The sequence below is a fragment of the Ananas comosus genome, linkage group 6 (genome assembly GCF_001540865.1).
Source record: "Ananas comosus cultivar F153 linkage group 6, ASM154086v1, whole genome shotgun sequence".
Lineage (NCBI taxonomy): Eukaryota > Viridiplantae > Streptophyta > Magnoliopsida > Poales > Bromeliaceae > Ananas > Ananas comosus.
Genome location: NC_033626.1, coordinates 13,696,856 through 13,715,456, shown reverse-complemented (window position 1 = coordinate 13,715,456; position 18,601 = coordinate 13,696,856). Strand labels below are relative to the sequence as shown.

The following is an 18,601-nucleotide window of genomic DNA, read 5'->3' as shown; positions in this document are numbered from 1 at the left end:
TTATAAGCAAAGAAGTTGATATTTCTTTCTTCCTTTTTGTTAAGTCCTTTGGCCTATTTAGTTTCTAGGGTTTTTCCTTCCCCCCTTTTCGTCCTACTCCTGTAGAAAAGATGATGATTCTGTTGTTTTTCTATGATTCGAATAGTTCATTTATTGTCTCCTGTACAGCTGTACTCATTTAGCCTGTGAAATGAACAGAGTAAATGAAATCAAAGGAGAAGGTTGCTGATCAATTTGCAAGCTTGCGAAGATCATAAAAATTGGTACCTGCAAGAACAACTTTCAGTCATTTTCTATGCGGTGAGTGCGTTATCTTCACATTTTTGCAAGTCTCAAAACTGTTTTGGTCTTTATTTATTGTAAATTGCTTTTATTATTTTCTATTGTCGTTAATGATTCTCCCGAATAATTCAATCATGTCTAATTCTTGCTACCAAGCTTTAGCTAGCTTATATTAAGTTGCTTTATGGTAGTTTAATTCAATTATATCTATCGTGCTGTTCATGGAGAGACATTTCAAGCATGCCTTGCAGGGAGAAAGCTACATCTTTGCAATCTATTACACCGAAAGCTTGTATCTAACTTTATTTAGCTATGTGAATAAGTTTGCAAGTAGGTTTTTTTTAAAACAAAATAATCTCATCACTTCAAATAATGTGGAAATGTTATGATGATCTACAGGCCTTTCAAGAACCTTGCTGAAACTGAACCTTCAGTTCTTGTCACTCAAGACATCTAGGGTGGAAAAACTTGGTTCTTCTCCAGGCGTGCATGATATAATAAGTCATAATGTTGCTGACATGAAGAAATTATTTTAGTTTCTTATTGGCATTTGGATACGTGCTGTCTGAATATGTTATTCCTTCCAGAATATGCTATATGAAAAGAAAAATGATTTATTGACGAAATAAAGCTTATGAACTTGATATGACCATAAGGATTTAATAAATCACTTTTGGCTTCTTTCATTTACAAAGAACCAAGTGGATCTCTCGGTGATATTTTTAAACTAGGTTTGCCTTTCAGTCTAATATATAATCCTGTCCTTCAGAAGAACGTACGGAAATTTTCTTTTACTCCAATTCTGTTTTGGTTTCAAGAGTTACGAGATAACGATATTTCTTCACGCGTATACGAGTACTAGTACATGAATCGCTTGTTAAATATATAATATAATGCCAGTTTGTTGACACGGTTAAGGTAACTATGGGTATGAACTGCGTTTCTATTTTCTGGAAAAAAAATTTAAGACTAGTTTGCCTCGTCATTTACTCTGTTTTCATTGTAGTTGGCCTCTGAAGATGAATGGAGAATCTAGTCAGTTAATGGAAAATGGATATGAGGACACACAAAAACGGATACTACAAAGCTAACCTGTCTACTCTATGAAGTACGGATAGCAAAGAAGTAAAGCAGTCGACAATGCAGACTAGACAACTCCGCAGAGAGAGACAGGATCCTGCTCGTGCTGAAAGCATCTACAAGAACAAAAAATGAATATGAGAATAATGGAGCTGTGTAAGTTCTTATTTGGCCTCGCTTGTGGTAATAACTTTGCTACTCCAATGAGTATCTACGACGCTCTAATAAGAGGCTTCAGCATCTATTACAGCAGAATATTTTGGGGGTCTTTCTGATCAGCTACGCAAATAGAGGCTTCTGCATCTGTTACAGCAGAATATTTTGGGGGTCTTTCTGATCAGCTAGACAAATAGAATCTGAATTAACTGATATGTAATTCCCTTTAGTTAAGGTTATCATGTGACAATAAATTACCAATCTCGAAAGTTTGTACAACCTTTACCCTGCAAATAGTGCATATGCAAAATTCTTTTAGCCTGTTAGCTGTGTTACCTACTTGCAGCACATGGGCACTGTTGATATATTGACACAAATGATGTGGCGGGCTTTGCTACATACTCCTATGTGCTCTATGGTTTTTCAATTTGTGTAGAAAATTGTTATGAACACGCAAGCACGCACATTCGTTCTGAATCTTCTGATTACAAGTGCCAACTTATTGGGCTGGCCCAGAATAGTTTGCAAATATCGGGCCAGAGATAAGATCCGGCCCATTTGCTCCTCTCTCACTACCCGCGAAATGGAACATGCCATTTCCATATTTGGCTTTTCTCTGCAGATTGAATCAGAAATTATAGCATTGCGTAGAATCTTCATTATTTTACAATGGCGCAATGGCTATTCTTAGAAACTTTTGGCAAGTGAAGTTCATCCTCAATTGCGGGACGTAAAAATGACAGAGCCTTAGATACCAGATAAAATTTCGCAGTCGCCAGGGTGTCCATTTGCTGCTTGTTCTGATAGATTTGAAGCCATGTGCTTCCTAAACAACTCTTTTGAGTTCACAGATGTGCTTGACTCATCCAGTTACACATGTACCTAGACAACCAGCCAACCTAAATGGACAAATGTAGAGGTCATGTAGTTGTCCTGTTCTTTCTTTTTATATGCTATTTCTGAGTTCTACTGTTTCAGAAGCATGGAGTCTCAATTTTTAATCTCTCAATGAGTGTAGTGTGGCCCCATAATTTCCCCATGGGGTGTCTGTGTAATTAAAGATGTTAGCACTATAACAGAAATATAGGCATATCTTTTATTCTATGGTTTATGTTACAGGCTTGGAGTGGAGTTTGGACATGATTTCTAATTGGACATCTGTGAACTCAAATCAGCTTAAGCTTTTGGCTTGATCTCAACTCGCTTCGCCCGAAAATGATGATGACCTTGTGATGAGGTATGCCTACATCACTATTGCTTATCAATAGGCCTCGTCAGAAAACTAAATTATTGTACTGTTGGGGAGCATTATGGTAGTTCAATCTACGATGCCTGTACTGGAAACTTAGTTGCCAACTAAGTTCCTCTATTCAGTTCTAAATGGTTGTACATGGTCTTGGACTAATGGTTTAATATCATCATACTGGTTATGGTTTTTCCACTTAAAATTATTTCCTTTAAGGCTCTGATATTTGATTAAGTATCTGGTTGCCATTAGTCCAACATTGACAACTTTCCATTGAATTTGGAGAACTTATTACTGAATAATGCTATACCTGTCAACACTTCCACAATTTTTATACAACTGTGCTAATATGGAGGTTGTGCAATTGACCAGGCGCGTCATCAAAGCCAAAAAGAATTGGAAAACATTGTGAGTGGGTTAGTCATTCTTTTTTTTCTTTTTTTTTTTCTTTCGAATTATACTTTGCTGGTCTGTTTTATAGTTCACAGGCACTAACTGAAAAGATACCAAATTAGCCTTAATATATATATATATATATATATATATATATATATACACTGGCTGAGATACTATCGATAGCACCAAGGGTTTGGTGCTATCGAATTTTCCACCGTTAGATTTAACCCTTTGNATATATATATATATATATATATATATACTGGCTGGGATACTATCGATAGCACCAAGGGTTTGGTGCTATCGAATTTTCTACCGTTAGATTTAACCCTTTGATTATTTTTACCCGTTAGATTAAATTATTCAACCAACTACCCACTCAACCCTAGAGGGCCCACATCATCCTAAACGCTTATTTCTCAATCCAAGGGCTAAAAAATTGATAGCACCAATAGCTTGGTGCTATTGATAGTATTCCAGCCTAGTTTTATATATATATATATATATATATATATATATAGTTTGACTGGGCTACTATCGGTAGTAAACTGCTCGAGATAGAGCTTCCAAATCGACAATCGGCACCGTTGAACATGATCTAGACCATTTGAATTATCTAGAAATCAAATTTCATGATTTTTTGGCATCACTAACTGAACGATCAAAGGGTCACAAAATCTATAATTTTAATGGCCAATATGGTGCGTTTGCTCGTTTAACGGTATAGAAGAGTTCAAATCAACTAAATTTTTGTTAAAAAATTCTTTAAACTATTTAAAATAAGATCTAGACTCTAGATCTCAAATATAAAAATTGTATCATCACTTTTTGAAGGATATTCATTTCCAGCCATTCATTTTTCTGTTCACTTGATGGACAAGAGAACAATATCGAAAATGTGTGAAATTTGATTTCTAGATAGTTTAAATAGTTTAGATCATGTTTAATGGTGCTGATCATCAATTTGGAAGCTCTATCATCGAAAACAAATCGGTAGTAAATCGAGCCGTTTACTACCGATAATATCCTAGCAAAACTTTATATATATATATATATATATAAAATCGTGCCTCATGAGAGATTCTCTGGTAGACTGTGTCTACCATGTGGACACGGACAAGGCCAATGAACTGGCAGCCATGTGCCTGGTAATGGTATAAAAGTAGATTGGAAAATGTGAGGTTCCCTCAACTCACTATTTTGCAGGGAGGCTTTTGATGGTCCTGTTTAGGATCCAAGGATGGTTGACAGTGTACTAAACCAGAATTCTTGTCCCTGAGAACTTACCAGTTACCATTGTGATTTTCTGTATGATTCTAGAAAAAAGCTTTTGTATCTTCATATATAGGTCATATATAGGCATCTTTACTTTTGACATTGTAGGTCCAAACTTTACCCGCTTTGCTTGACCAGATTCTTCATCACCAAAAGCTGTTGCTGGTATAACATGCTGCTTGAGATTAGTTTCCATCAACATCTGTTTCCAATGATGCTTTATGAGATTGCATCATCTCAATGACAATGCTTTTTTTTTGTTGGACTAGTATGTGGGGTAAATTATATGCTATTCCATTGAATCTGATGAAAACCTGTTACCAGACTATTATCCCCTCAAAGTTTGTGACTTATCTGCATACTAATTAACCTATTTTAAGGCACAAACTTTGTGCATTATTTTACAATGTCTTGAAGAGGATGGTTAAGATGCCTACCACTCCCATGTGCTGTGAGCTCATGCCTCCATGCTTAGGTTTCATTGGGTTTTGTTTTTGTCACCTATAAACAATAAGATTATACTTAATTGCCAATGCTGACCCAGCCCCCTTAATTGGACCTCTTTGTATTCTCTCTCTAGAAGTCCTTGTTGGAGGCATCATGGGGTCATATAACTTCCCCCTTTAAATATTGTGGCTATATATATTCAACTGTGATGGATAGGGTGTCACACCTTTTTTTTTCCTTTTTTTTCCTTTTTTTTCAAGTGTGCTAATTTGCCTAACATTGACCTAATCTCCAAAGATGCCTTTCAGGTACCCCCATTAGTCCATTACCTTGAAGAGGCTATCTCTCTCTCATGGGCCACCTCAGAGAGAAGTGGAGTGCTTTTTGTGTTGGGAGACAAAAAAAGGTTAAAGATGGAGATATGTACATCCTTAAAAAATATATATAAAAAAAAAAGAGAGTAAATTTTCATACCTATCCCTCTAAAATTTATGTTATCATACATATCCTTGTTTTAACATATTCTGTTAAATTTGACTATAATTTTATAGAAGAGTATAAAATTTCTGATGAGGAAGATATATGCACATATTTTTCAATATTAGAAAAGTAATTGTGGCTATATAAATAAACTAATAAGGGGATAATTAATAAGTGACAAATTTCAAGTTCCATCAGTATGTAGATGCAATTGCCTGAAAAGGAATAAAAAAAAAAAAAAAAAAGGTGAGAGGGAGTGGAATTTGGGTGTTGAGATGTCATGGATGGATGGTGACTGGTTTTCACAGCAAAAGGCAAATTTGACTGCTGATGCAATGACCCTCAAAATTAATGATTGGCTTCAGCTTGTCACGAATATTTCAGTTTACAGTTAAATTAAGAAGTTATTGCCTGCACCAGGTGCAACATCTCATCTTGTGCACCATTTAAGGCATCCATTCCTTCCTTTAACTCACTTTGTAATCTCCTCGGCCTTTAATATTTTAGTAAACAAACCAATATAATATTTTATTTGATATAAATCTAATTAGTCACTCTGAAAAATTATTCATATGTTATTTTATCATGTCTTTATCTATTCTCTATCTTATTCGTTTACGTAATTTTCATATCTGATAAAAAAGTTCGTATAACCGCAACTTATAATCCTGATGTGAAAGAATGACTTGCAACCGCTAACTATATTCTTGTTTTAAAAAGTTATTTTACCTTTTAAAGAATTAGTCATTCTTTTCTTTGTACGGTTGGATTTAAAGTTTGAGATTGACCAAAGGATGCATTTGTGGCTGTGCGAGGGCTGATGTGGTACACTGGGTGCATGGGACAATTTTTTTCCAAATGTTAACAGCAAAAATGTGGATATATGGATGCTGTTGCTTTGGAGAAAAGTGGTCAAGGTTACTGCTCTCTCGTGTCCTCTTCACTGATATGTGGAAGTCCCTCAATTGACCCTGGACTCCATAAACAAACACAAAAGCATATTCCAAAGCATATTTATCGTCTTTTTTTTCTTTATCACCGAACCTTTTTTTCACAGCTTACTAATCCAAATCTCGTTGTCACAGCATCATTTCACAATTTTATCAACAATTTGGATAATCCACGTGCGATTTCCATTTCTCTCGAACCAGTGTACTTGGTTATTTTTATTATTTTTCTCCGATCTGAGCTGGACTCAACCAAAAAAACAAATCTGGTTTGCTTTATCAAAATTTCGCCCTAGCATTTTTTTTTCTGGTTTCGCAAATATCGTTTTCTTTTCCTCAAAATTATAATTAAAAGGATCTGTAGACGGTGTGTGTGTGTGTGCGCGCTAATGTGGCTCCCTCCCCTACTCTCTTACTGCTTAGCATGTTATAAAACTCGATCTCCAACCTCTATATAGTCCACGCATATATCTCTCTATACATATAAGTAATCTCAGGATTTAGATTTTTCTTTTCTTTTATTTTTTTTAATCTTACCTGTAGGTCTCTCGATCCTGTAATTTCCTTTCGAAAGCTTGTACCGCTTTATAGTAACAAATATGTGAGGCTCATAGGACCAGTGATTAATTGTTGGCGATTAAAGACTGGGAAAAGATCCTCTCACACACATCAACATCCATGATAGAATCCAATTATGGTAATAGAAGATTACCCACTAATTACTATGAATGGCGGAGAAAATAGCCGTTAGGGAGGGAGGGGGTGGGGGCATTAATATTAGCGAATCAAATTCAAAATTTTGATGCTGTTTTGCGTGATTCTCTCTGCATGCAGGTGCCTCTGACAAGTTTCAGCCGTTGATCAGTGAGCACAGTCCACAGTGAGCCTTATTTAGTTCCACGACATGGAGATTAGTGACAATATATATATATATATATAGATAGAGAGAGAGAGAGAGAGAGAGAGATTTCGACTACTATACTTGGTACTATCAAGTTTTCTGTTGTTAAATCTACCTTTTGATTATTTCCACCTACTAGATTATATTATTCAACCAATTATCCATTCAATTCTAGGGGACCATTATTATCCTAATCGCACATCCTTTTATCTAATGGTTAAAAATTCGATAACATCAAGCGTTAAGTACTCTCAATAATATAATAACATAATTCTATATATATATTACCGAAATTCCAAAACTTGGGGTGTGCATTGGGCCAAGAGAATTATTATTGTTAGTATTAATCTTTGCTTGGATTTCTTAGCCAAAGGGTGCATTAGAGAGTGCGGACTATAGAGAGTGATTAGGGAGAGAGAAAAAGATAATGAGGAGAGTTTTTATTATTTTGAATGGATTATAAAAGGGCACTAACGGCACAAAGGATTGATACCCAAAAATATATTATAATATCTTATTTATAAGATTTATACCATATTAGATATATATTTTAAATCAATTATAGTCTATACTAGGATGATAGAAATTTTAAGTAATATAATAAATTTATACGAGTGGAGCTAGAATTGTATTGATAGTATGTAAATAATATTTGTTATTATTTTTTTTGATCGTTAGATGGTTAGAATTTAATAACATGGGTGGAATAGTAATAATTCAAAAATAAAAAAATCAATAACGCAAATTAATTTATATTGAAATATTATTTAATATAAAATTTAATTTTTGTATGTCCTGAGAGAGAAAGAGGGATCTAATGAGGGTAATTGTGCCATTTCACATGCAATTTTTTTGGCTTCATGTGGGAGAGGGTGTGCCTCTTCGGAAGTGCACCCAATGAGAGGGGTAAATTTAAAAGTTATTGAGACAAGTGAGAGGGGGTGAAAAAGAGAAATAAGAAAAAAAAAAAGAGGGTTAAAAAAAGGAAAATAAAAGAAAAGAAAGCATCTAGAGACAGTGACTGACTCTTTTGAGTTGTGGACACAACAAAATAATAGTAAAAAATGGGGACAAAAAATGATTAAATAAAAAAATTAAATGGTAAAAATTGTGACACATTTAGCTTTGACCCTTCCCTTCTTTACACAGTTGTGCACCCCACAAAGGAATAATGAAATCCAACACAGGAATGCACTCTCACAGCACAACCCCAAAGCTCTCTAAAAACATCTCCTTTTTGTCCCACCATTGTTTTTGTCCCCATCAGTTTTTGTTCACCCTTTGCCCCTTTTGCTCTTCCTCCTCCTCTTCTTTGTGAATGCTATTGAGTTTTTGGCCTAAGTTGTTGTGTCATATCCCAAAGCAGAGGCTTAAAGTTGTGATCTTTGATGTTAGTAAAGGTAGTTCTTTTGCCTCCTTTTATCATGTTTTTCTTTTTTTCCTCCTCTTTTTTTGCTCTTAAATTTTGCAGAGCCCTTTCTGCTGTTCTTTGTGCAGTTGATGTTTTTGGATCTGTGATGGGTTTGGGCTTTGTGTTTTTTAGATCCATGTAAATTTTTACGAAGGCAAAAGAGCAATCAATTTATACCCATCTTTCTGTTGGAAAGATCCTTTACAGTGCTGTTTTGGTTTTCACTTGCTCTTAGTGTATGTAAAAATTGCAGTTTGATGTTGATTGAATGATTCCTTGTGCTAGATTTTTCTTTCTTTTTTTTTTTTTTTTTCTTTCCACAATTTTTTTTGTTTATCATAATTTTTGGCTTCTGGGCATTTTGGCTCCCTGGAAAAGCAGGCAAAAGAGGAGCCTAAAGAGGTGGGGATGCACTGATCCAGGCTGCATTTTGCTCTTTGTCACATTAAAAGGTCCCTCATTTTAGGTGGGTCATGGTCCACTTCCCTCTTTCTTGTGGAAAAAATTGTACCTTGATGTGCTTTTTATGTGATCCTTCTTTGCTTTAGGTACCTCCTTTTCTTTTAATTCCCCATAGGTTGGTGCCCTTCAATATTTAGATCACAGTACTGCTGCATTTTGCCACCTAGATGCATCATTCCTCAAAGGCCTTGCACAACCAAAAAGGCATGAGTTGTTGTCATTTGAGGTTATAAATCATTGATTCCTGAAACTTTGATTGTATGGTGTAATCTATGATCTGAACCATGTGTGCTTGTTTTGCTGTGGCGGGAGATTGGTAGATCAGAATATGCAGTTCTGTTTCTCTTGTAGTTCTTGATAAATGGTTATGTCATGACTATATTTCTTCGATTTGTTTTATCCTCATCATTTTAATTAGATGTTCGATCCTTATTAATTGTGGTTGTTTTCCTTCTTATGCCTGGTGTAAAGATTTTAGTTCATTGTATTGCAATGCCTGCTTGATGAAGAGTAACAGTAGTTTGTTCCGATGCATTATTTTCTCTCTTTCAAAAGCATTAGTTTCTTCTTTATTTGATTGCAGACTATCCCTTTTGCTGATCTTCACATAATGAAGACATTTGAATCTAAGGTTTGGTTCTGCATGCTTTCTTTCGAAGAATGGAATGAGTCACGGTTCGGCTTTATGCTTTAGCTATATGAATTAAGTAGTCAGATCAATGGCTACAAAGAATATGCCTCAAACTCTCCCAGAAAAGCAGCTCAAAATGCCCGGTGACCAAGCAGTCGAGCCCCCTTCTCGCAAGCCTTCACCTTTGCAGATTCCTAAACCAACCAAATCCGGCCCCCCTACACCCAAAAGATTACCGAAATCAGTAAACCAAAGTACGTCAAACTCAACTGCAAAAGAGGTGCCTGAGGAGAAAAAACCAACTCACCAAAGGATGAGATCTGTTGATTCTATGTTAGTTGATTTTTCTTTGAAGACTGTCGCTTCTTCGGAAACCCCAACACAAGAGGGAGAGTCCACCAAGTCAAATGAGAATACAAACACGGAAAATCACGGTGATCAAGAAAAGAAAAGTTCTGAACAGAGCAGTGTAAATAACAGCTGCGCTAAAGTTAGCGATGGCGTGAGCAGTTTGACAAAGACTAGCGGAAGTGGCAAGACTAACGAGCGAGCTGAGTTTGGCGAAAGCGGTAATAGTAGCATTTGCAGGCCCAGTACAAGCAGCGACGAGAGCTCTTGTAGTAGCTTGAGCAGCAGCATTACCAAGCCCCATAAAGCAAATGATTCCAGGTGGGAAGCGATTCAGATGATTCGGGCTCGAGACGGTGTGTTGGGTTTGAGCCATTTTAGGCTTCTGAAGAGGCTGGGTTGTGGCGATATTGGCAGTGTGTATTTATCTGAATTGAGTGGGACTAAGTGCTATTTTGCTATGAAGGTTATGGATAAGGGATCGCTAGCAAGTCGAAAAAAGCTTCTTCGGGCTCAAACCGAAAGGGAAATTTTGCAATCTTTGGATCATCCGTTTCTTCCGACACTATATACCCATTTCGAGACTGATAAGTTCTCATGTTTGGTGATGGAGTTCTGCCCTGGAGGAGATCTACACACTCTAAGACAGAGACAGCCAGGGAAATATTTTCCAGAACAAGCCGTGAAGTATGCCTTGCTTCTGCAATCCCTTATTAATGTTCTAACACTTGCTTTCTAATTGCTTGTGTAGTTGTGTGCTACTAAATAGAATATTTCTATCATGTGTCTTGTCCCTTCCTGGAGTAATAATACTTAAAGATGAAAGTATATATGATAAAGTTTCTCAAGAAGCCATCATGCTCAGCAGGTTAGAACATGACTAACACGACGACATTTACATCTCATGACTGGCAATCAATCTGCATTCTGCACATAAAATAGCTTTATATAACCTAACGTTTTTTATTTTTTTAAACATATGAATTTTCCATTTCAAGGTTCTGAATGCTCCCAACACATATGGACTGCTCTCATGTAATGACGCGAACATCCCTTTCAGATGTGACTCTCCTCTCCATGTGGCATTTTGTTCTTACATTAATTATCTTTCTGAGCTTGATGTGCTTGAGTACATTGTCGTTGTCAGATTTTCGGTGGTTCGTAGAAGGTGAATCATTATGCATGGCAAATGTTACTGTTAACGACAGTTGCATGTATATGTTATCAATAAATCTATGACCTGTTCTAGTGAAAGCTCTAAACTCAGGATGCTAGCATAGATCAGCTTATAAATATTTGAAGTCCTAAGTTCGATCGCTTTCTGGATTGGCAGGTTCTATGTAGCAGAAGTCCTCCTCGCGTTGGAATACCTTCACATGCTGGGGATAATATACCGAGACCTCAAGCCAGAGAATGTCCTCGTCCGCGATGATGGCCATATCATGCTCTCCGATTTTGACCTCTCCCTCCGCTGCACAGTCAGCCCCACTCTCATCAAATCCTCCAACCCTGACTCTGAATCCTTCCGCAAAAACAACAATAACAACAACAACAACCAAATGTATTGCGTCCAACCTGCTTGCATCGCACCATCCTGCATCCAACCCTCATGCGTAGCCCCTACCACATGCTTCGGGCCCCGTCTCTTCTCTTCCAAGTCCAAGAAGGAGCGAAAACCTAAACCCGAGATCGTAAACCAAGTTAGCCCCTTGCCTGAGCTCATAGCAGAGCCCACAGATGCTCGGTCCATGTCATTCGTCGGGACCCATGAATACTTAGCCCCGGAGATCATCAAAGGTGAAGGCCATGGCAGTGCAGTGGATTGGTGGACCTTTGGCATTTTCTTATACGAGCTTTTGTTCGGGAAAACCCCTTTTAAGGGTTCGGGTAATAGAGCTACGCTTTTCAATGTGGTGGGCCAGCCTTTGCGCTTCCCTGAATCCCCTATGGTGAGCTTTTCTGCGAGAGATTTGATAAGAGGATTGCTTGTTAAGGAGCCGCAGCACCGCTTGGCATTCAAGCGTGGGGCAACAGAGATAAAGCAGCACCCGTTCTTCGAGGGCGTGAATTGGGCCCTGATACGGTGTGCGACCCCGCCGGAGATACCAAAGCCTGTTGAGATCGAGAGGCCTCCAAGGCCGCCAGCCCCGCCACTGCCTTCGGCAGCAGAAAAAGCTGCTGCTTCTAATGCCGATCAGAAAGGTTCGAATAGCTATCTAGAGTTTGATTTCTTTTAGCTTTTCTTTAAATCTCTTAATTGGATGAAGATGCTGTATCAAGTGAAGGTGTAGGGTTTTCGAATATCTGAGGCTAGCAGGTGATCTTTTATTGTAATTGTTAGCCCTGCCATCATATATTGTGTTGTTTCCAAGCGACCTGCTTAAGTTCTAATTTGTATTCTTCAGTCATTCCTGAAACATATTAATCATTTCCAGTGTTGATTATTCAGATATATGGCTTCCTTTTGTAGATCTTAAAAAGCGTGAAATTAAAACCCTTGGCATTAGATTTACACTCTACAAAGGAATAATTATGCGCATGCGGAGCAGCTAGATAACAGTATGATTGTGTTTGAGTATGTTTTGTGATGTCTCATCGTCAATCTCTAATGCATCCAGTTGCTTATAAATGATGAACCTCCTATATTCTGGTGGCTTTATGATTATACATGTCCTATTTCCTGGCTATATAATCTTATCTGAAATATAGATGAAAATAACTTTTGCCAACTAAAATACCAAATTAGATATATTATCCTGATTTGAGCAAACAGTAGTCATGCTAGTTGTGATTATCATTTTAAGTAATCAGCATAACCAGGAAGTCAGAGTTAAATAGAAAAAAGGAAATCAATTCTGATATTAATGATCTTTATGCCAACTATTACTTGATATCCAGCTCCTGTTTAGCAGTTTAGAAAGAGAAATTGAGCCCATAGAAAAGAAAAGAAAAAAAAAGCTAGGATATTAATATTCCAGGAGTGTGCATACACTAACTAGTTCTTTGTGTGGAAGTATGGAGTTGACTTCGCAAAGTCGTTGCATGAATAAAGATGCAAGGAAAAATATAATGAAGAAAGCTTAAGAAATTTACCTGTGCGAGATTCGGGGAAGGACCGATAGATATATTATGTGCCTGGTCAACAAATGAACTTGGTTTATTAAGGTTGAACTGATCAATAAGTAGGCACAATTCTGATCTATGCCAATAAACTTCTAAGCAACCAAGCAAAGAAATGATTACTCTATGAAGCATTTGATATGCTAATTAACTTCTCAGCTAAGTAAAAATGTTAAAGGCATTCTATGCTTGATATTTCGTCATGACCAATGTTATTTCTACATAAAAACAACTGTACATAAAAACAACTGGTTTCAGAGTTAAGATTTGCCATCCGACTCGCGTATCAGAATGGCTTTTTCGATGCATCTTTTTCGATGCTCTGAATACACCGCCACTCTTTGATCTGTTTGTGATTTGATATTCTTGAGGTGTCTGTGCACATCTACATGGCTCCCCGTGTGCTTCAATTAAGCAACTAACTATTTGAAAAGAATGCCTCCATACAGAGCTGGCCAACTGCTGTGAAATTGTTTTGGGAAGTTTGACCAATCTCTGTCAAACATATCATCAGAGAATGGTAAGTCGCGGTTAAAAACATGTTAGTAGACAATAGATCGCAGAGGGAGATAGATCAAACCTTCAGAATGATGGATGTTTTTGTTCGTATACCAGTAACATGTTCCTTGCCTCCCGATCCTCATCTGCTCCCTTTGGACATCCATAGATTCGTGCCTGTTTTTTAGCACTAATTTGCGGTGCTTCTTGCGGATGCTCTTTGTGGAATTGTGGATGCTTCTCTGGCATAAGTTCAACTATATTTTTGTAGCATTTGAAGAGTGGAGCTCTACAGTACTTTCCTCTTCTTTTTTTTTTTTTTCCTGGAGCTCTAAAACATTAAGCATTTTACATCAGAAAAAACATTTGCAACATGAAAGCATTCTGGACCATTTATGTTTGCTTTGCGTAGAGTATCGTTCTAGATAATTGTGATTTTTTGCATTTCACAGTCAAAAGACATAGAAATTAAATATATGTTATCCATTCAGCAGAGTCCTAATTCACATAGGACGCTATTAAAAACGAATGAGACACCACATATATTCATTCAAAAGGAACTGTAGTGAATCGCATGGTCACGAGAAATACTTTTGGACAACATCCATGTGCTGCAGCTGCGAAACACATAACAAAGTACAACTATACAATAGTTGTATACACTAGTTGTACGTAGTTCTTTAGAAGATACAAGCTGAATACATGAACAGTTCATAGCCTACTTGCGTAGTTCTTTAGAAGATACAATCTCCAACCACCTTTATACACGAGTATTCTCTGACTATGCCCTATATCATTCAGACAAACAGAAAATACAAACAGTTTTATCTTTCGTGTTTGCTCCCAGTAACGTCGCATATGATAGCTGTATGGAGGAGCGCTTATCTCAGTTGCTTATAGAAGCTATATGCAACAGCCACTGAAGCGATGGCTGCAACCACAGCGAGAGCCGCGTAGGTGTCCTCTCGCTCCCAGGTCTCGTACCAAGTAGGCATCGGGCAGATTTTTCGAGTACTCGGCCCTTTGGCTTTGCTCATGCCTGAAGAGCTTTCTTTTTCAGCATTCTCCTTCTCGACGGGCTTCTCATCTAAGCTGCTTTTCTCTGGCTTCTCCTTTAGTGTCCCATTTGGGCAGCAAGTGGAGCTGCCAGTACCCCCACAACAACCACCCGATACAGTGTCACTTGCTGATAAAGCTTCAGTAGCAGCTGCTTCGACTGGTCCTTTAGTACTTTGTTCAATCGCACCATTCACATGGTGCCTAAGAAGCTCGAGTGCTTTTTTCTGCTCCTGTTCCGACAGGCCCATTTGGCCTCTGCAATGTTATTCATCCCATTACAAAATCAGTTCAAAAAGTTTGTCATCGGAGTAAGGAATACAGAACAAGCAGTATTTGACTTAATAGGTTTGCTTGATGAAATAAAGAAGAGTTCATTTAATAGACCAAATTTCATTATAGTAAAGCTGTAATCATAAATTTAAAATCTCTTAACAAGTAGAAAAGAAGGTCAAGAGAAAAAAGAAAAAAAAATTATACCTCCATAAATTGTCCACAATCTCTCCTTTCCCAATATGCTGCTCTAGCAACGCAGGCACATCATCTGGAGCAACATATCCATACCTACAAAAGCAATTCAAATAAGCACTTATTGGCTTGGAAAATGTACAAGCTGTTCTCTCCACGGTATTGAAGAACTAAGCAACATTAACAGGATAAGGTATTGAGTATTGAAGTTTAATGTGTTAGATCAAACAATGATCTCATTAAGTAGTGCAGGTAACTCATGCAGCATCTCCTTACCAATGGCCAGTCACCTCTCCATCTTTGTTTGGAGAAAATATGACAACATTTCCTGCGTATTTATGACCACCGACATGCGAACAGGGGCTAACAGACACTTGACCTTGAAGGCGGCCTCGTAAATTGATCTCCTCTTTAAATCTTTTAATGAGAACAGGCCCACAAACACCACACCTTCTATCTCGACTTCCATGAGCACAAACAAAAACAAAGGAGCCTGTAATTGTCTCGGCGGCTCCAGGAGGCCACTCTGTATCTTTCACAAGGACTTCTTCGACAAAGTTGTCGACATCAAAGTGCGTGAGCCGTCTGCAATATTACGCGACGGCACAAATTAGACTTGATTCTGGTAGTCTAGCAACAAACTGCCAAAGAAAACATATCAATATTAGTGAATACGGGTTCCCCCTTACCTGTAGCGGATCATATCTGGAAAGATTAATACATCTCCATTTGACGATTCGGTTCCGTCTTCTCCTTCACATAAGGTTAAGCGGGTCTGCAGAGAAAGAGAATAGGAGGACATATTCATTAAAGCAACTCACTAGCCTACAAGTTGATTGATAGTTAAAAGGAGTTGCAGAAAATGAGGCTCCTGTCAATACAGGGTCTTCAAATAGCGAAAACATATCCAGCCGACCACTCATCAATTGATCCCAGGTTTGAATTTTACACAGAAACAGACTGTGAACAATCTGCTCCAGATGGCCGCCAGTAGAAATACAAGCTAAGGCTCTTAAACAATATTACACCAATGCAAGCACAACCCAGAACATCCACAGAAAAGTAGGTCCCCTGTTGAACTGGAGGAAAGGAAGCATCGATCTAGTTGTGGATCATCTTGAAAATTATTCGAAAACTACTTATCTAAGAGGTTTTAGAAACGTAAACCCTAGGATCAGATTAGGTAACCCCTTAAATTAATCCAGTCAAAAGAAAGGGCATCTGACTATTGAGTAGCCATTTTTTTTTTCCCGATCCTTTCAAAATACACGAGCTTAAACCTTGATCCACTCCCCAGTGGCAAAATATCTTAGTCCCTTCTTGGAACAAATACGAGCTTAAATCTCGATCCAAGAACAATCCATTCCTGACCTATGTGAGAAAGATGATATCTATCATCTCCAAACAGAATCCAAACACAAGAAACGACGGAATCAGATCAGTAAAACCGTTTCAAACGAATCTTAATGTACCAAGGAAACCCTAACAAGGGAAGGAGAAAAAGAAGATGTTAGGACCGGAGCAAAAAGGGGGTTTGAAGCCCTAAAATCTCGGGAGAAGGGCGGCTCACCTTCTTCTTCATGTCGCCCTTCCGTGCGGCGAGGGCGGCGGAGAAGAGCCTGGGGAGGCGATCGGACTCCGCGGCCTCGAGGTGGGAGGGCCACACCTGGGGCGTCTTGTAGCAGAGGAACACATGGCGCTCGTAGAACTGCACCGTCCCCGCTAGGGTTTCCCGCCCGAACTCCGGCCTCTGGAACCCAAACTCGGCGTCGCTGCCGCTAACGCCGCCTCCTTCGCCGCCGCCGAGGAGGCCCTCGTTCTGGTAGCTTCCCGAGGCGCTGCCGATCTGTGCCGCGGGCTCCGGCGCCGACGAGGTGTCGTCGCCGGCGAGGACGCCGCCGCCGCCAAAGGTGATCGGAGATGAGCGAGTTGAGTCCCCCATTAGAGAGGGCGAGAGAGAGAGAGAGAGTGTGTGTGTGTGTGTGTGTGTGTGTGTGTGTGTGAATGTGAAGGTGAGGAGTTCTTCAGTTTTTGGGTTTGCTTCGATTTTTATCTAGTGGGATCGGTCTACGAAGGGACGGGGAAACGATCCGGGAAACGGGAGCCGGGAAATCTTTGTTGCCTGGGAAACGAAATGAAGAGCGGGAAACGAGAACATGGCTCCTTATCAAAGTCTTGAGCCTCGTGGTTGACTTTTCTTTTTTCAAAGTTCTAGATAAAAGTTTCGTAAAAAAAATATAGAAATGACATGTATTGTGATTTTTTTTTTTTTGAGAGAGTACTTGTGATTTTTTTTTTTTAAGTTAATTTCGTATAGATTCTGCAAAAACAGTAAATGACAAATATATTCATATGAAATTTAACTTTTATATTTTATTTCTATAAAAATTTTAATATTTTCAAATATATCCCTCTCGTTTGTTACTGTTAGAAAAATATTTATATTTTTAATTTTGTCATCCTAAATATATTTCTCAAAAAATCATACAGTATAATATAAAAGAAATAAAAATATCAAAAGCTAGGTTAAGTATTTAATCTATGGTTAATTAAAATGTTTTAATAAATTCTAACGACAAAGACATATTTAAAGATATTAGAACTTTTAAAGGAATAACATGTAAAAATTGAACTTTTTTATAAATATATTCGTCATTTATTATGTTTAGAGATATATGAAATTTACCCTTTTATATTATACTGTNATATATATATTGGGATTATTAAAAAATCTTCCAATCTAAGAGGGATCAAATCTGACAATTTAAACAGACAAACCCTCATCACATATTGCTATCGTCATATTACTAATTTTTAATAAATTTTAAATCCTTCTGTTTTTGAATGTTCGCTTCCTGAAGGTCATTAGGTTGTTATTAAATGGCCGTAGGAAAGGCTCACACGGCAATTCCAGCAAATCATGATAACATATAGATTGAATTTTAAAACCCATTCCATCAAATGGTCATTATCAGTGTTGGCCCTTGCACTATGGCAATGCAAACCACACTACTTAATCATCCGTCATTCAAAAATGGGCCAGTAAATATCTATTTGTGAATGAAGCAGATTGCTTGCTATCTATTTCTCAAAAAAAAAAAAAAAATCTATTTGTGATTGGACAAAGCAAAAGTACAATTTGATTTAACAAGTTCAAGAACTATTTGCTGGCAAAATCTTTACAGTATCTATTTTCCTGCATTAGAGGCGAAAAATTCTAATGATACATGATACATTTTGCATCTGAAAACTCACTTTAGCTTTTCACCGCAACAAAAATCATACCAAATCCTGATTTTCGCTAACGTGGTGCAATTGGCTCTGCTTGGAGGTTTCGCGGAGAGTTGTTAATGATGTTTGAAAAGGCATTAGCCAGAACTATGTAGCCACAACTATG

At 37.8% G+C, this 18,601-nt stretch overlaps 2 protein-coding genes and 2 long non-coding RNA genes across 6 annotated transcripts; 3 read left to right on the top strand and 1 right to left on the bottom strand.

Moving 5' to 3' along the window:
* Positions 199 to 1,839, top strand: LOC109711705. Its single transcript, XR_002216664.1, has 2 exons — positions 199 to 300; positions 682 to 1,839. It is a non-coding gene; the product is annotated as an uncharacterized LOC109711705 (long non-coding RNA).
* Positions 4,179 to 5,353, top strand: LOC109711706. The gene is made up of 2 exons (XR_002216665.1): positions 4,179 to 4,600; positions 5,191 to 5,353. It is a non-coding gene; the product is annotated as an uncharacterized LOC109711706 (long non-coding RNA).
* LOC109711702 (serine/threonine-protein kinase D6PK-like) lies at positions 8,367 to 12,514 on the top strand. Of its 3 annotated transcripts, XM_020234872.1 has the most exons (5): positions 8,367 to 8,610; positions 9,003 to 9,087; positions 9,170 to 9,309; positions 9,667 to 10,749; positions 11,396 to 12,514. In XM_020234872.1, the coding sequence occupies exons 4-5, from the start codon at positions 9,803 to 9,805 to the stop codon at positions 12,297 to 12,299; spliced, it is 1,851 nt and encodes a 616-aa protein (XP_020090461.1). In that variant the 5' UTR covers positions 8,367 to 8,610; positions 9,003 to 9,087; positions 9,170 to 9,309; positions 9,667 to 9,802; the 3' UTR covers positions 12,300 to 12,514. The 3 variants fall into 3 exon arrangements, with proteins under 3 accessions (XP_020090461.1, XP_020090460.1, XP_020090462.1); XM_020234871.1 differs by lacking the exon at positions 9,170 to 9,309; XM_020234873.1 differs by lacking the exons at positions 9,003 to 9,087; positions 9,170 to 9,309.
* LOC109711703 lies at positions 14,224 to 17,247 on the bottom strand. The gene is made up of 5 exons (XM_020234874.1): positions 16,775 to 17,247; positions 15,894 to 15,979; positions 15,481 to 15,789; positions 15,217 to 15,300; positions 14,224 to 14,994 (listed from the first exon to the last, which is right to left on the bottom strand). Exons 1-5 carry the CDS (start codon positions 17,144 to 17,146, stop codon positions 14,562 to 14,564), a joined length of 1,284 nt encoding a protein of 427 aa, XP_020090463.1. The 5' UTR covers positions 17,147 to 17,247; the 3' UTR covers positions 14,224 to 14,561.

Excerpts from the sequence above, each read along its gene's own strand:
- LOC109711702 (XM_020234873.1), top strand. The coding sequence starts at position 9,803 with ATGGCTACAAAGAATATGCCTCAAACTCTCCCAGAAAAGCAGCTCAAA. Across the intron at positions 10,750-11,395 it reads TTTCCAGAACAAGCCGTGAA|GTTCTATGTAGCAGAAGTCC; the intron begins GTATGCCTTGCT and ends CTGGATTGGCAG.
- LOC109711703 (XM_020234874.1), bottom strand. The coding sequence starts at position 17,146 with ATGGGGGACTCAACTCGCTCATCTCCGATCACCTTTGGCGGCGGCGGC. Across the intron at positions 15,301-15,480 it reads GGAGAGGTGACTGGCCATTG|GTATGGATATGTTGCTCCAG; the intron begins GTAAGGAGATGC and ends TTGCTTTTGTAG. Across the intron at positions 14,995-15,216 it reads ATTGTGGACAATTTATGGAG|AGGCCAAATGGGCCTGTCGG; the intron begins GTATAATTTTTT and ends ATAACATTGCAG.